At 50.2% G+C, this 14,778-nt stretch overlaps 1 protein-coding gene across 1 annotated transcript; it reads right to left on the reverse strand.

Moving 5' to 3' along the window:
• Positions 1–552: 552 nt before the first annotated feature.
• RABAC1 (Rab acceptor 1) lies at positions 553–10,991 on the reverse strand. Its single transcript, XM_083162222.1, has 6 exons — positions 10,848–10,991; positions 10,052–10,138; positions 8,801–9,010; positions 4,223–4,320; positions 1,760–1,861; positions 553–1,063 (listed from the first exon to the last, which is right to left on the reverse strand). The coding sequence occupies exons 2-6, from the start codon at positions 10,117–10,119 to the stop codon at positions 978–980; spliced, it is 564 nt and encodes a 187-aa protein (XP_083018348.1). The 5' UTR covers positions 10,120–10,138; positions 10,848–10,991; the 3' UTR covers positions 553–977.
• Positions 10,992–14,778: the final 3,787 nt, after the last annotated feature.

The following is a 14,778-nucleotide window of genomic DNA, read 5'->3' on the forward strand; positions in this document are numbered from 1 at the left end:
GCAACTGCAGCAATGGGATTCATCATCAAAGGTTACTAGAAAAATCTTAAAGCCTCAGAGCTTTAAGGGGTGTATAAAAAGTCTTCAAACAGCCAGCGTTGAACGATCATGTTTTCCTGTACGCACTCACGTCCTAGTCATAAGCACACAAATCCAATATAAAATATCAGAAAAAGAAAAAAAGGGTTTGATGGTTATAGAGGAGGACAGGCCTGGCTAACCTGTAGCTCTCCAGCTGTTGTGAAACTACAAGTCCCAGCATGCATTGCCACCGTTTTGCTTACAGGGAATGTTTAAATGGTGGCAAGGCATGCTGGGATGTGTAGTTTCACAACCGCGGGAGAGGCACAGGTTGGCCAGGCCTGGAATAGAATATACAAGTGTGTCTATCTACCTAGATTGTACGATTTCCTTACCACAGAGAAGCAGCTGATCATCCTTTGCTCAGAACACATGGCAGAGGCCTAAGACTGAGGCTGTTGGAGCAACACAGAACGGCCTCGCTGCATGTCCAGCCCTTTTAGTGAAACACAATACTACTCAAACGCACAGTTCCTTTAATACAAGTTTATTACAGAATAACAAGTTTACTACATAGAAGGGTTAAATATCACAAAAAACAACCTCATATATGGATTCAGGAGGACACGTCAGCTCTTGCAAGAATCATTGGCTGGCCAGTGGCTTTATTAAGATCTCAACCTCTAGTCAAGAGCATTCACCCAACCACCACTTGTCACCGGGTGCTCTCCGATTCGTCCCTGTGCAACGACGAACCCACAACAATATTCTATATAGAGCGCATCCCATTTTACTGGCAGTTTTCATGTCGACAGGCACCTGCCCTCCTGATATTGTGCAAAGGCTGCTGCAAAAGTGCGCGATGAGGCAGGAAGGGTTATAATGTGGGAAGGAAGGATTCATATATGGTACAACAAGGGTCCACATCGGTGACGGCAAATCCCAGCGTCAGCTGGTTACACAGATTCCATCTGCAGCTCTTCTACATCCCCCTCTGCCTCATGAAGAGAGGCATGAGAACCGATCACGACGAGTGTGGCACCTGCAGGGAACACGCGAGAGGATGGGTAAGGGACCGGGAGAACGGATAGACGCAGGCGCGTGCGCCTATATACATGGGATAAGAGGGAGAAGCAACAATGTACAACGCCAACACATCTAAAGATAGATACATAAATAATTAGCTACCAGTCTACGGCGATGATAGATTTCATTGTGTCTTAAGCCCCATACACACTAGAAGATATTGTGAAAAATATTGCTCAGAGAAAGGCTTCTGAGTGATACGGATCCCAATATTGTCTATTGTGGACACTCAATATCGATAACAAGGATTGATCCTGCTCATCATTATCTATTAATAATGTCTTCTGAACCAGCAGGTCAATTTGGCTATATAGCCACATGACCCGTATATTCAGTAGGTCCCAGGGATATCACTGTGTACACGCAATATCGGAACCTGCGGCTGATATTGTTAGTTACATCGGACGCGGCTCCTGTCATTTAGAGTGTGTGGGGCATAAGTTCTCGTTTCTGAACTACAACTCCCATAATCCTGTGTGAAACAGCGGAGCCTGAATGATGCGGCCTGCCTGCAGCAAGCTATGTAATATCGTAACAGTTGAAGAGTATAATGATGAAATCCAAATGATGTCATTTATAATATGATAATCATCTATACTGACCAGAGACCGCGATGTCAGATCACCGTGTATAATAAAACAGACAATCTTACCGAGAACCCAGAAGACAGCAGAGCCGGCTCCGGCAAGCCAGAAGAATGGGAAGGAGACCGCTCCTGTCAAGCCGTACTGATTGGCCATCGTCAGCTCCCGTCCTGTAACGACAGAGCAGTTATTGTTACAGGAACGCTAAACATCACATATGGAAACGTATAATTACCACCACATTGTAAAACATTTCTGAGCTCAGTGGATTGACCGCTACAGAATGTGCAGAAATGTTGGTGACCGTTATAAGCAGTTCTGATTACTAGCTATAAGGGCCTGGACCAGGTATCCAACCATGGACGGAGTACTGGCCCACTACCTCAAATTAAGAAGTCTCCTGACCCTAAATGATGTCATGAATGGCTGCAATGATTTGACATGAAATACCAGTCCAGCCAGTTCCTGTACGGTGGGAAACTTTTCAGACTGTCTATCTGGAGTTACGTGCTGTCCAGTGCTCTGTTTGGGAATCAGGAGCCAATAGCACTGTATCGGGTTATGTCCGACGTTTCTCCCTCATGATCAATGACCATTATATTTCTTATATGCAGTAGTCCACGTGAATGGGGCGCTGTTGGTGTGATGTGTAAATAAGTATTTCCCTACTTCCCTTGTCCCCTAAAATACTCTGACCAACCACCCCATAGTGTAAGTCATCTTCTGGGTGCCTCTTAGGAATGCCACAAACCACCTGCCCCTTATATCCAAGTGTTGCTGACCCATGTAACACTGTAGTAACAGGGTGGGCAGAGGTATACTGGAGGAATGAGAAGCTACTGTAGGTGCCAGAGGTCACAGACCGGCATAGGTCACTATGCCATTATCCCATATATTAGCCATGCCAGATTCCCTGAAGCAGTGGCAGAAGCACCAGAGACAATGGAGTCAGTCACCTCCGGGTGCCATCCCTGGAGAGGGACCTGCTCCAGTATCTGGGCCGGATTACCTGACTTCTGGCTGTCCAGTGGGAGGGAGCAGGGGACGATCACATTCGGAGATTACCTGGGGGAGTGATCTGCACTCACAGCTCCAACTAAGCACAACCTGCCCCAGTGTAAACACAACCATCTCTGTGCTTCAGGCTTAGCTGGTGAAAGCATGGAGCGTTGTGTCTGTTGAGGGGAGGGTAGCATGGGTTGTGTTGTGGGGACAACCATATTGTGTCTGTGTGTGTTTGTAGGGGGGTGGATCAGAACTCTAATTTAACTTCGGGACTATATACTAGAGTACAATGTCCAAAAAATAAAGGACTATAATACATTAGAAGCAGTTATTCCCGGGAGCCGTATCCCAGGAACAGGGTTATTCCCGGGAGCCGTATCCCAGGAACAGGGTTGTTCCCGGGGATGCAGTTAAAATCCCGGCGGTCGGGATCCCGGCGTTCAGAATCCCGACCGCCAAAATCCCGACACTTTCTCCCTCCGTGGGTGTCCACGACACCCCTGGAGGGAGAATAAATTAGCGGGTCCGCTGCGTGGCGAGCTCAGTGAGGGATTTCGTGATGGCGCCGGGATTTCATACTGAATCCATTTCCGGGAGCCGTATCCCAGGAACAGGGTTATTCCCGGGAGCCGTATCCCAGGCACAGAGTTATTCCCGGGAGCCGTATCCCAGGCACAGAGTTATCCTCGGCACACGTTCCCAGGCACAGAGTTATCCTCGGCACACGTTCCCAGGCACAGAGTTATCCTCGGCACACGTTCCCAGGCACAGAGTTATCCTCGGCACATGTTCCCAGGCACAGAGTTATCCTCGGCACCCTTTCCAAGGCACAGAGTTATTCTCGGCACCCTTTCCAAGGCACAGAGTTATTCTCGGCACCCTTTCCAAGGCACAGAGTTATTCTCTGCACCCTTTCCAAGGCACAGAGTTATTCTCGGCACACGTTCCCAGGCACAGTGTTATTCTCAACACCCGTTACCAGGCACAGAGTTATTCTCAGCACCCTTTCCCAGGCACAGAGTTATTCTCAGCACCCGTTCCCAGGCACAGAGTTATTCTCGGCACCCGTTCCCAGGCACAGAGTTATTCCTCGGCACACGTTCCCAGGCACAGAGTTATTCTCGCCACACGTTCCCAGGCACAGAGTTATTCTCGGCACCCGTTCCCAGGCACAGAGTTATTCTCGGCACCCGTTCCCAGGCACAGAGTTATTCTCGGCACCCGTTCCCAGGCACAGAGTTATTCTCGGCACATGTTCCCAGGCACAGAGTTATTCTCGGCACACGTTCCCAGGCACAGTGTTATTCTTAACACCCGTTACCAGGCACAGAGTTATTCTCAGCACCCGTTCCCAGGCACAGAGTTATTTTCGGCACCCGTTCCCAGGCACAGAGTTATTCTCAGCACACGTTCCCAGGCACAGAGTTATTCTCGGCACACGTTCCCAGGCACAGAGTCAGACCTGCTGGGAGGCATTTCTGCACAACAAGGCTGTACATATAGGAAACGCCGGGATAGCGACTTACCAAACAGAACCATCTTAGACTGCAGGGTCTTCAGGTAAATGATGTAACAACCACCAAAGAACACGGCCAGGGCTATAAGCAGCATGGGGCTGGTGATGCTGGGAAGGAGAAGTGGATAAGACACTATGACACACATATACTTACACATATAGAAGATACCTGCTAGATGCACTATCCCAGTCTGTGCTTCTCTGGAGCTCATTCCATTCCCTATTACTCTCTTCATTTCCCCCTAGCTAGCAATTATACCAGACTAATATAAAACTGCATTACATGCTACCTTAATGAATGTATCCCACCAGAGTATATTACACAACATGAAGTATTAATAGGGGAGCGGAGAATGAGAAGGATATAATATCAGGGGGGCAGATAGAAGTAATTGCTTTATAAAGGGATTATGAGACTAGGGAATAAGATCACACAGTGCAGCCTCACCCCCACACTACAGCAGGGGAAGGATGAGAACTGGTACCTGGGCTGCTGGGTATATGAACCGGGTACGGTGCTGTATGAGCGTCTCACACGCAACTACATCACTGGGCTGCTGGGTATATGAACCGGGTACGGTGCTGTATGAGCGTCTCACAGGCAACTACATCACTGGGCTGCTGGGTATATGAACCAGGTACGGTGCAGTGAGGAAGTCTCACAGGCAACTACATCACCGGGCTGCTGTGTGTATGAACCGGGTATGGTGCAGTGAGAGTCTCACAGGTAACTACATTACCGGGCTGCTGTGTATATGAACCTGGTACGGTGCAGTGAGAGTCTCACAGGTAACTACATTACCGGGCTGCTGTGTATATGAACCTGGTACGGTGCAGTGAGAGTCTCACAGGTAACTACATCACCGGGCTGCTGTGTGTATGAACTGGGTACGGTGCAGTGAGAGAGTCCCACAGGTAACTACATCACTGAGCTGCTGTGTATATGAACCCGGTACAGTGCAGTGAGAGAGTCCCACAGGCAACTACATCACTGAGCTGCTGTGTGTATGAACCTGGTACGGTGCAGTGAGTCCCACAGGCAACTACATCACCGGGCTGCTGTGTGTATGAACCGGGTACAGTGCAGTGAGAGAGTCCCACAGGTAACTACATCACTGGGCTGCCGGGTATATGAACCGGGTACGGTGCAGTGAGAGAGTCCCACAGGTAACTACATCACTGGGCTGCTGCGTGTATGAACCGGGTACGGTGCAGTGAGAGTCTCTCACAGGTAACTACATCACTGGGCTGCTGTGTGTATGAACCTGGTACGGTGCAGTGAGAGAGTCTCACAGGTAACTACATCACTGGGCTGCTGTGTGTATGAACCTGGTACGGTGCAGTGAGAGAGTCCCACAGGTAACTACATCACTGGGCTGCTGTGTGTATGAACCTGGTACGGTGCAGTGAGAGAGTCCCACAGGTAACTACATCACTGGGCTGCTGTGTGTATGAACCTGGTACGGTGCAGTGAGAGAGTCCCACAGGCAACTACATCACTGGGCTGCTGTGTATATGAACCTGGTACGGTGCAGTGAGAGAGTCCCACAGGCAACTACATCACTGGGCTGCTGTGTGTATGAACCGGGTACGGTGCAGTGAGAGAGTCCCACAGGTAACTACATCACTGGGCTGCTGTGTGTATGAACCTGGTACGGTGCAGTGAGAGAGTCCCACAGGTAACTACATCACTGGGCTGCTGTGTGTATGAACCTGGTACGGTGCAGTGAGAGAGTCCCACAGGTAACTACATCACTGGGCTGCTGTGTATATGAACCTGGTACGGTGCAGTGAGAGAGTCCCACAGGTAACTACATCACTGGGCTTGCTGTGTATATGAACCTGGTACGGTGCAGTGAGTCTCACAGGTAACTACATCACCGGGCTGCTGTGTATATGAACCCAGTACAGTGCAGTGAGAGAGTCCCACAGGCAACTACATCACTGAGCTGCTGTGTGTATGAACCGGGTATGGTGCAGTGAGAGTCCCACAGGTAACTACATTACCGGGCTGCTGTGTGTATGAACCCGGTACAGTGCAGTGAAAGAGTCCCACAGGCAACTACATCACTGAGCTGCTGTGTGTATGAACCTGGTATGGTGCAGTGAGAGAGTCCCACAGGTAACTACAGATGGGGCCGGGCTCATCTTTGCAGGGGATGGCGATGGCGACGCCATCCGCCATCCCCCGCCACCCGCCATCTGTATTTACGAAAGGGGACGCGCACGCACGAGATGCGTGTGCGTCCCCTTCTGCCGGCTTCCCCCGGGTCCCCGCCGGCTTGTCGGCGGTCACCCGGGGTCCCCACCGCCTCCCCGCACCCCTCCCTAACCCTGTCCGTCTCCCTGAAGCGGAGACGGACAGGGTCCCATTGCCCCGGCGCACGGACACTGAGACGCGCGTGCGCGTGAGACGCACGTGCGTCTCAGTCAGATGGCGAGCCGGGCTGCTGGCGGATCGCCAGCGGTGACGTTCTGGCGATTCGCCAGCAAAGATGAGCCCAGCCCCATCTGTACATCACTGGGCTGCTGTGTGTATGAACCTGGTACGGTGCAGTGAGTCCCACAGGCAACTACATCACTGGGCTGCTGGGTATATGAACCGGGTACAGTGCAGTGAGAGAGTCCCACAGGTAACTACATCACTGGGCTGCTGTGTGTATGAACCTGGTACGGTGCAGTGAGAGAGTCCCACAGGTAACTACATCACTGGGCTGCTGTGTGTATGAACCTGGTACAGTGCAGTGAGAGAGTCCCACAGGCAACTACATCACTGGGCTGCTGTGTGTATGAACCGGGTATGGTGCAGTGAGAGAGTCTCACAGGAAACTACATCACTGGGCTGCTGTGTGTATGAACCTGGTATGGTGCAGTGAGAGAGTCTCACAGGAAACTACATCACTGGGCTGCTGTGTGTATGAACCGGGTATGGTGCAGTGAGTCTCACAGGAAACTACATCACTGGGCTGCTGTGTGTATGAACCTGGTACGGTGCAGTGAGTCTCACAGGTAACTACATCACTGGGCTGCTGTGTATGAACCTGGTACGGTGCAGTGAGAGAGTCTCACAGGTAACTACATCACCGGCTGCTGTGTATACGAACCTGGTACGGTGCAGTAAGAGAGTCCTACAGGTAACTACATCACTGGGCTGCTGTGTGTATGAACCCGGTACGGTGCAGTGAGTCCCACAGGTAACTACATCACTGGGCGCACACGCAGGATATAGCAGCAATGTGATTTTAAATGCCAAATATAAAGGGGCCCATTTACCAAACCATGGGCCTGATTCTGGTCCATTTGTTTTTCCCCCCGAATTCTGATGTTTTGGGGACTGCGCATGGGCAGCCCCTCGGTTCACACACGGAGCAGGCAGGGAACTGGCGTATGAGGATGCCCAGAGTTTCCTGGTAGTGCCCACAGAGAAGGTGGGTGAGCCCAGTAAAATGATGGGCGAACGCATGCATGGCGAGGCCTGCATGGGACAGCTGATGTCAGCGCCCGCCCAGTCTCTGATTTCTCCCCCCCCGCTCACACATTAGTCTATACTGACTTTTATTTTGCTCTGAAATGTCATTTGGTGGTCGGCGACCATCGAATGATTTTTTCCCCCCCGTACACTCACATGCGAATATTATATTGAAGCTATATCCCCAAAAATATTAAGCAACCCTTGAATTTATGTAGGATGGACCGCAGCAGCCATTGTAGTCTATGGGTAAGATTTCACACAGACTACCGCCGGCACAGGGTTCCCATGGAAACCTCACCAGAAATAGCCTCTGTGGACGTGCGGTCAGCAGGACTTCTTGGCACGTCGCAGAGACCCTGTCCCTGCAGGTATTAGGTGATGCATCCAGCAATGTGATTTTGGGAGCCAATATCGCATTGTAAATGTGATCATTGATAAACGGGCCCCAATAGTTTATTAATAGGAATTGCTGCTTTACAAGAAAATCTGTGGTTTGCAAAGCTGCCATTAAGTAACTATTTTAAAATTGTCAATACCAGGATAAAGCTCCTCATTCATTTTGGTTTAGCTATGATCTGATACACTGTGTACTGATCAAATTGACTAATAGAAGTATAGGTCAACTCAATAGGCAAGTGAGGAAGTCCCATCCAGGGAGCGTAGAACACCTCCTCTAATGCCTAACACCTAACCCCACCCCCAACACCTGACTACAGCAGTGGTGTCAAACTCATGGCCCTCCAGCTGTTGTGGAACTACACGTCCCTCCAGCTGTTGTGGAACTACACGTCCCAGCATGCCCTGCCACAGTTTTAGCAATCCATTATATAAAATCTGTGGCAAGGCATGCTGGGACGTGTAGTTCCACAACAGCTGGAGGGCCATGAGTCTGTCAACATTCTACCTTGCCTGATGACCTTGCTCATTTCGACAGTTTGACTACATCCCCCCTGCAGTACTAGTGCTGGATAAAATGCCCAAGAAAACAGGTAGAGCTGCCCCAGCACTCTCCATAAATTAGCATCTTCCCACATTACTCTGCATTCCCTCCATTAAAGAGAACCACTATAAAAGCGTTTAGTACATCAAATAAAGCCAGCAGACAGAAGAACTCACATGCAGTACACAATGAGCCCCAGGAAAACAAAGATGTAGTTGCTCTGAAAATGTTCCACATTCCGCGTCACACGCTTACACAGATCCCCAAAGTTCTGTGGACGGGAGAAACGTCTCTGATCAACAAAGTTATTCCATGGGCGGATGTGGGTTCGGCGCCGGTCAAACCAATCCTTCGCTGTACTTGGAGTGATCATCTTGGGAAATATCCTGGGGGAAGGAAGGAACAGGGGTAATGAATTAGTGCCCAGCAGAGGAGTAGGTACAAGGTGGATTCTAGGGAACCATGAACAGAAACGATACAGGGAAACATTGGGCACAAAGTATCTACAGAATGTATAGAAATGAATGAAAAATACCATTAGATGTACTACTTACGGCCTTGCGTAATCACTCGTGCAGATAGCATTGTCGGTTTTACTATACATAAAATCAAAGAGTGTGAGTCCGTGCTTGTGTGTAATAAGCAGCTTCTATTTATACGTTATATACATGACGTATATATCCGCAATTATACAGAGATTTTGGAGTGTTGAAAATGTCATTAATTATATGAATTTCGCCCAGTGTGTACAGGGCATAAGGAACTTCCATCTTCATTATAAGTAATGGGTCAATTCTTCCGGAGACCAAAATAGCTGTAGGGGGTGTTAATATGCCAAAGAAAGGTGGATGTGAGAGATAATGCACAATCTATGACAGTGATGGCTAACCTTGACACTCTAGCTGTTGTTGAACTACACATGCCAGCATGCCCTGCATCAGTTTTAGCAGGGCATGCTGGGATGTGTAGTTCAACAACAGCTGGAGTGTCAAGGTTCGCCATCACTGATCTATGACAATCATTTGGCCGTGCTTATTGCTTGCTTCACTCTGTGGCATTATGAAACCAATGCTGGCACAGAAATCTGGATGTCCAGAGCATATATTTAATGCTTGGGACAAAGGCACAAAAACATCACCAAGTACACGATAGATCTTGGGTACGTGTCTGTAACGTTAGTCTACTGCACTATTTCTGTTTCCTACAGCATTACAGCACTCTAACGTAACTGGTCTGTGTGGTTTTTTGCAGAGTTCCACGTCACCGGTTATTATCGTCAGATGGACATGTTTGTGTTGGCATGACGTGTTGGGACAGGTTAGGTCAGTTCGTCCTTACAGATTATACACATGCAGATGAACAGTTCCAAGAGGGAGGGTGACAATAAGGGCTGCATTTAGCAATAAAATATCAGTTATAGCTCCTACTTGTTAATAATGCCACTCGGTCCCTCGTCCGCTGCTCCAGTTAACACCTCCCCAGTCTTCCCTGCCATGTTCAGTGTCCTGGGCTTCCTGTGACAGGAATAGAGAGAGACACAGAACTTAGCAGGCCTGCTACCTATTCTAGAGATTATGTCTATAAAACGTCAGATCTAGATATCCGGTGTGGGCACAACGCAGCCTGCGGCTTGGCAGTGTCGCCCTGTAAGTGGTACTTCAATTACCCCATCTTTTAAATTGTACACGGACTGGGAAAGGGACACAATGCAGGGGTGGGCAGGTGGGTGCATACAGACAGCCAAAGCTAACATTACTGGAGCCCCCAGTCTAGAAGGATCCTTTATGCAGCGCAGTTTAATTATTAACGCTGTACGGGGGTCATTAGAGATCTCAGACAAGTAGAATGATAACTATTAACACAATTATACAACCAGACACAGGTTGGGCGGTATGGAGGAAGCAATAGGTAGAGGAAGACTATGGCTAGGAGAGCATTGTAAAGGGGTGGGGGTGAGATGTATATATCTATATATAGATATATACACATATACATATACACACACACAAATACATACATACATACATACACAGGGCGGGAGGGAATACATGTCATGTTACACTCCCAGCTAATGTTTGGCCACAGGGCAGCTCCCTAACCTAGACCACAGGTGGTGACAATGTGGCTCACTGGCTCCTGTGGAACCACAAGTCACAGCAAACCTCAACCCGAGCTCGCACGCTGGGATCTGTAGTTCCCCGCCAGATGAAACCCACCACTTACCTCCTCCAGTTCCTCTGGCAGTCGCCGGAAGTGATCTGGCACCAGCCGGAAGCAGCCACGGCGAAAACACTTCCTAATGGGCGGTTCCCATGGCAACCAGCGCCACGCGGCAGCCTGGTGACGCCACCGCGCAGGGCCTCCCGGGAGATGTAGTTTCGCACGTGCTGCACCTTAATGTTTTGATTTCTGAGAAAGGGAGCTAATGACTAAAGTGTGTGCGTGCGCCCTAATTACTGTGTCTTGGTTAATTAGTGTGTTGCTGGCAAGATGATGGAGGGGAGGGGATTTATCCACCTCAAAATTCAGGGCAATGCCTCTCAATGTATAAATGCTGTAGTTCCACGCTAGATGTCAGCAGAGCTCAGGCAAGAGCAGTCTGCCAGGTTGGTCTTCGCAGGGGTGTTGATTGGAAGATTTGCTGTAGCTAGGTAGTCAATAGGTCGACACAGACACAAGGTCAAGGGAAGTCTGAGAATACTGTATTCTGTCCATCCTGGAGAGTCATGTTGGGAGGTATGCTGGCAGGGCCGGCGCCACCACTAGGCAGCTCTAGGCATTTGCCTAGGGCGCCGGCACCTGGAGGGCGGCAGTTCGCCCCTCATCCCCAGCATGGAGGGTTAGCGAACTGTGTAAAATACTTGCGGCGCTGACGTCCCTGCAGTGCTGGAGCGGGCAGGGGTGTCCGTGCCGCGGGGGTACCTGCGGCGCTGTCATTGTGTATAAACATACCCTCCAACATCTGAGGGGCAGAAATCGGTACACATTTAGAAAGGGTGTGTGGCCACATGTAAATGGGGCGTGGTCATGGGTAAATGGGGGTGTGGTCATGCCTCCGTTCCAAATGTGTACTGGGCTTTTTTTTTTTTTTTAATAAGGGGACACTTAACTTTAGGAGGCGAGCACTTAAATTCCTTTAATGTGACGTGCTGCAGCTCAGTCCTATGACATGTGATGGCTGCTGGCATATCAAATAATGAATTTATTTTCAATGTTCTGCCTACAATAACTTATAAATAAACTTTTTTTTTTACATTTCAGATTATTCATAATATTGTAGGCAGATGATTGAAAATAAATGCATTATTTAATATGCCAGCAGCCATCACATGTCATAGGACTGAGCTGCAGCACGTAACTAGAATGAGAAGAGATTGTTTAACCTATGTGCTCCAGCCTCTGCTGGCTGCACCTGATGACTCGGGTCCCGCGGCCGCTGTATTCCACGCTGTGTGCAGTCAGTGATAGCTGATTGAAGCAGCTTTCTCTTCGCTCAGGGAGTCCTGGGTCCTGTCCCCTGTGCGCGACGCGTCATGATGTTATGACGCGCCGCGGCCACACGCTCACGCTGGTCCGGGAGTCCTCTCCTCAGCCTAAAGCAGCTATCTCCACTTCGCGCGCCCGGAGTCCTGTGTCCCCTGTGTGCGTCATGACATCATGCCGACGCCGCACATGCTGGTCCGGGAGTCGGTACCCGCAATGCACCCTTTGGAACGGGTGCTTGGCAAGCCTGGGTGAGTCGGGTGCTTGGCGCACCACTGACAGCCTGGGGGAGTCGGCTTTGGGCACAAAAACCGGTACATTCGGTACAGGTTTTATTTGCCGGTACAGACCGTTAAAAAACGGTACTGTACCGGCAAATCCGGTACAGTTGGAGGGTATGTATAAAGCTGGCGGCGGCCGGCGGGGTCCCTGCAGTGAATAGAAAATAACTAGCGCTATGCGTGCAGCGGCGCGGGAAGCGCTAGTTATATTCTATTCACTGCAGGGACCCCACCGGCCGCCGCCAGCTTTATACACAATGACAGCGCCGCAGGTACCCCCGCGGCACGGACACCCCTGCCCGCTCCAGCACTGCAGGGACGCCGGCGCCGAAAGTTTTTTACACAGGTACCCCACCACCACCGCCCCCCCTCCCCCCCGGCACCGGGGCACCCCACCCCGACTCGCCTGGGGCGCTCCAGTGCCTTGCACCGGCCCTGTATGCTGGTCAGGGCTACCATTAGGAATTTTGGGGCCGGGACTGATTTCCAGTATGGGCCCCTCCGGGCCCCCTCCCTCCTTTCACTAAGGGCTATTTCACACTCACCGGCTCCTGGCCGTGCCGCACACAGCAGTTAATAATGGTCACATATTGTGTCCATTCACACGGGACGGCCCCGCCGGCCGGTTGCAGCCGGATCCCACAACTGGAAGGGATGGCTGCCGGGCTGTGGCCATCCCCACCATTGTAAACTGCTGTGTGCGGCACAGCTTCCTGGCCGTGCGTGGTTTCGCCGCCCGGCAGGAGCCAGAGCGTGTGAAATAGCCCTTACCACCCAACTCCTCTCGCCGGTCCCAAAGCACAGGCTTCTTCAATGTAGGATGCCGGTGGACAATTAAAATGCAGCACCGGCTGGTGAGCCAATCAGAGCTTGTGTACTGGCAGCTGCTCTGATTGGCTAATGGTACACAAGCTCTGATTGGCTCAAAAGGTGGTGCAGCATTTTAATTGGCCACCGGCATCCTGCATTGAAGAAGCAGGCAGCAAAATGAGCTGCTTGGGCCCTTCCAGAGGCTGGGGCCTGGGACAGCTGTACCCACAGCACCCCCCTGTCGGCGGCCCTGATGCTGGTGTTGACCAAACAACTAGAACAACCTCACAGTAGTGCCATAACCGAGGGTGGCACATTTGGAAGACTCTATACAAACCCCAGCCATGCTTTTTAGTCAAGTTGCTGGCTCTAGCCTCCACCCCATCAGACCCTGTCACAGATTGCGCAGAAAGGACACAATAGAGAAAGTGTGATACCTTTATTTTACACAGTTCGAAATCAAACTTGGGATCATTTGAGTTGTCCTCCACCCACTTCCCTTATTTGCTGAGCTGGTAGCATAGCAGGGAGTTAGGGGGCATGGCCAAGCAGGAAGGTGGGCTGGTCAGGGGCATGGCTCCACAATTGCATCCTCGTGGCTCCGCCCCCACTAGACAGTGCTAAAACCAGTCCTCTGTTGTCGGTTGCCGATGGGGGCCACTGGGGAAAGAGGAAGACGTGCCCACCTTTCTCACTTTTCCCTTTTTCCCCAATGTTTCATACATCGTCCTCAAAGTGTGGTATGGCATTCATTCGAGCGGGATGCGGTTGACAGTCAATTTGTCGAACACTACTGGTTGACAGGCAAAAGGTCGACACATGAAAGGGTCAACATGCATTAAGTCGACATGGTCAAAATAGTAGACAACATAGAGGTGAAACTATTGGCTGTCAACCTAATTACTGTTGATCCAGAGGCAGAACTGTGGGAGGCAATGGAGCCATCTGCTGCTGGACTCCTGCTCTAAGGGGGCACCTCTCCTCCCCTTCTAGTTTAAATCAGTTAACTGAAAACCATTGATATCGCTTTTGTAGCTGAGTTCTGTGTGTTCTCTCTCTAGATATATATATATATAGAACACACACACACACATATATATATATTGTTAATATTATTTAAAAGTGTGTGTGTGTGTGGGGGGGGGGGGGGGGGGGGGGCAATATAATTTTTTGCCTCCGGGCAACTGGGAAAACTTACGCCACTGTGTCGAGTCGACCCCAGAGTGCAATAATGTCCCCTCGCTCTGGCTCTTGGTGCTGGTATTAGCTTAATCACTGGAATGCCAGTGGCAAACGCAGGATTTTCAGAAGGGGGTTTCCAGAGGGGCGGAGCAAAGCACGGAGATGGACACTTAGGTGACCCAGTATATGCCGGGTCAGTTACAGTATTATAGATAGACCAAATGTATATTATTAATAATAATAATAATAATAATAAATTTATATATATACAGGGGCGTCAACAGCCATGTAGACCCCTGGGCAGAGCAATGTATTGGGGCACCTACCGATCCTCCAGCGGTAGGGGTGGGGGAAGCTTTGATGTCCCGTGGGTGGTAGGGGGTATTATATCAACCGCT

This window comes from Crinia signifera, chromosome 19 (genome assembly GCF_055691185.1).
Source record: "Crinia signifera chromosome 19, ASM5569118v1, whole genome shotgun sequence".
Lineage (NCBI taxonomy): Eukaryota > Metazoa > Chordata > Amphibia > Anura > Myobatrachidae > Crinia > Crinia signifera.

Excerpts from the sequence above, each read along its gene's own strand:
- RABAC1 (XM_083162222.1), bottom strand. The coding sequence starts at position 10,119 with ATGGCAGGGAAGACTGGGGAGGTGTTAACTGGAGCAGCGGACGAGGGA. Across the intron at positions 9,011-10,051 it reads CCGAGTGGCATTATTAACAA|GATATTTCCCAAGATGATCA; the intron begins GTAGGAGCTATA and ends TCCTTCCCCCAG. Across the intron at positions 4,321-8,800 it reads GGGCTCATTGTGTACTGCAT|CATCACCAGCCCCATGCTGC; the intron begins GTGAGTTCTTCT and ends TCTCCTTCCCAG.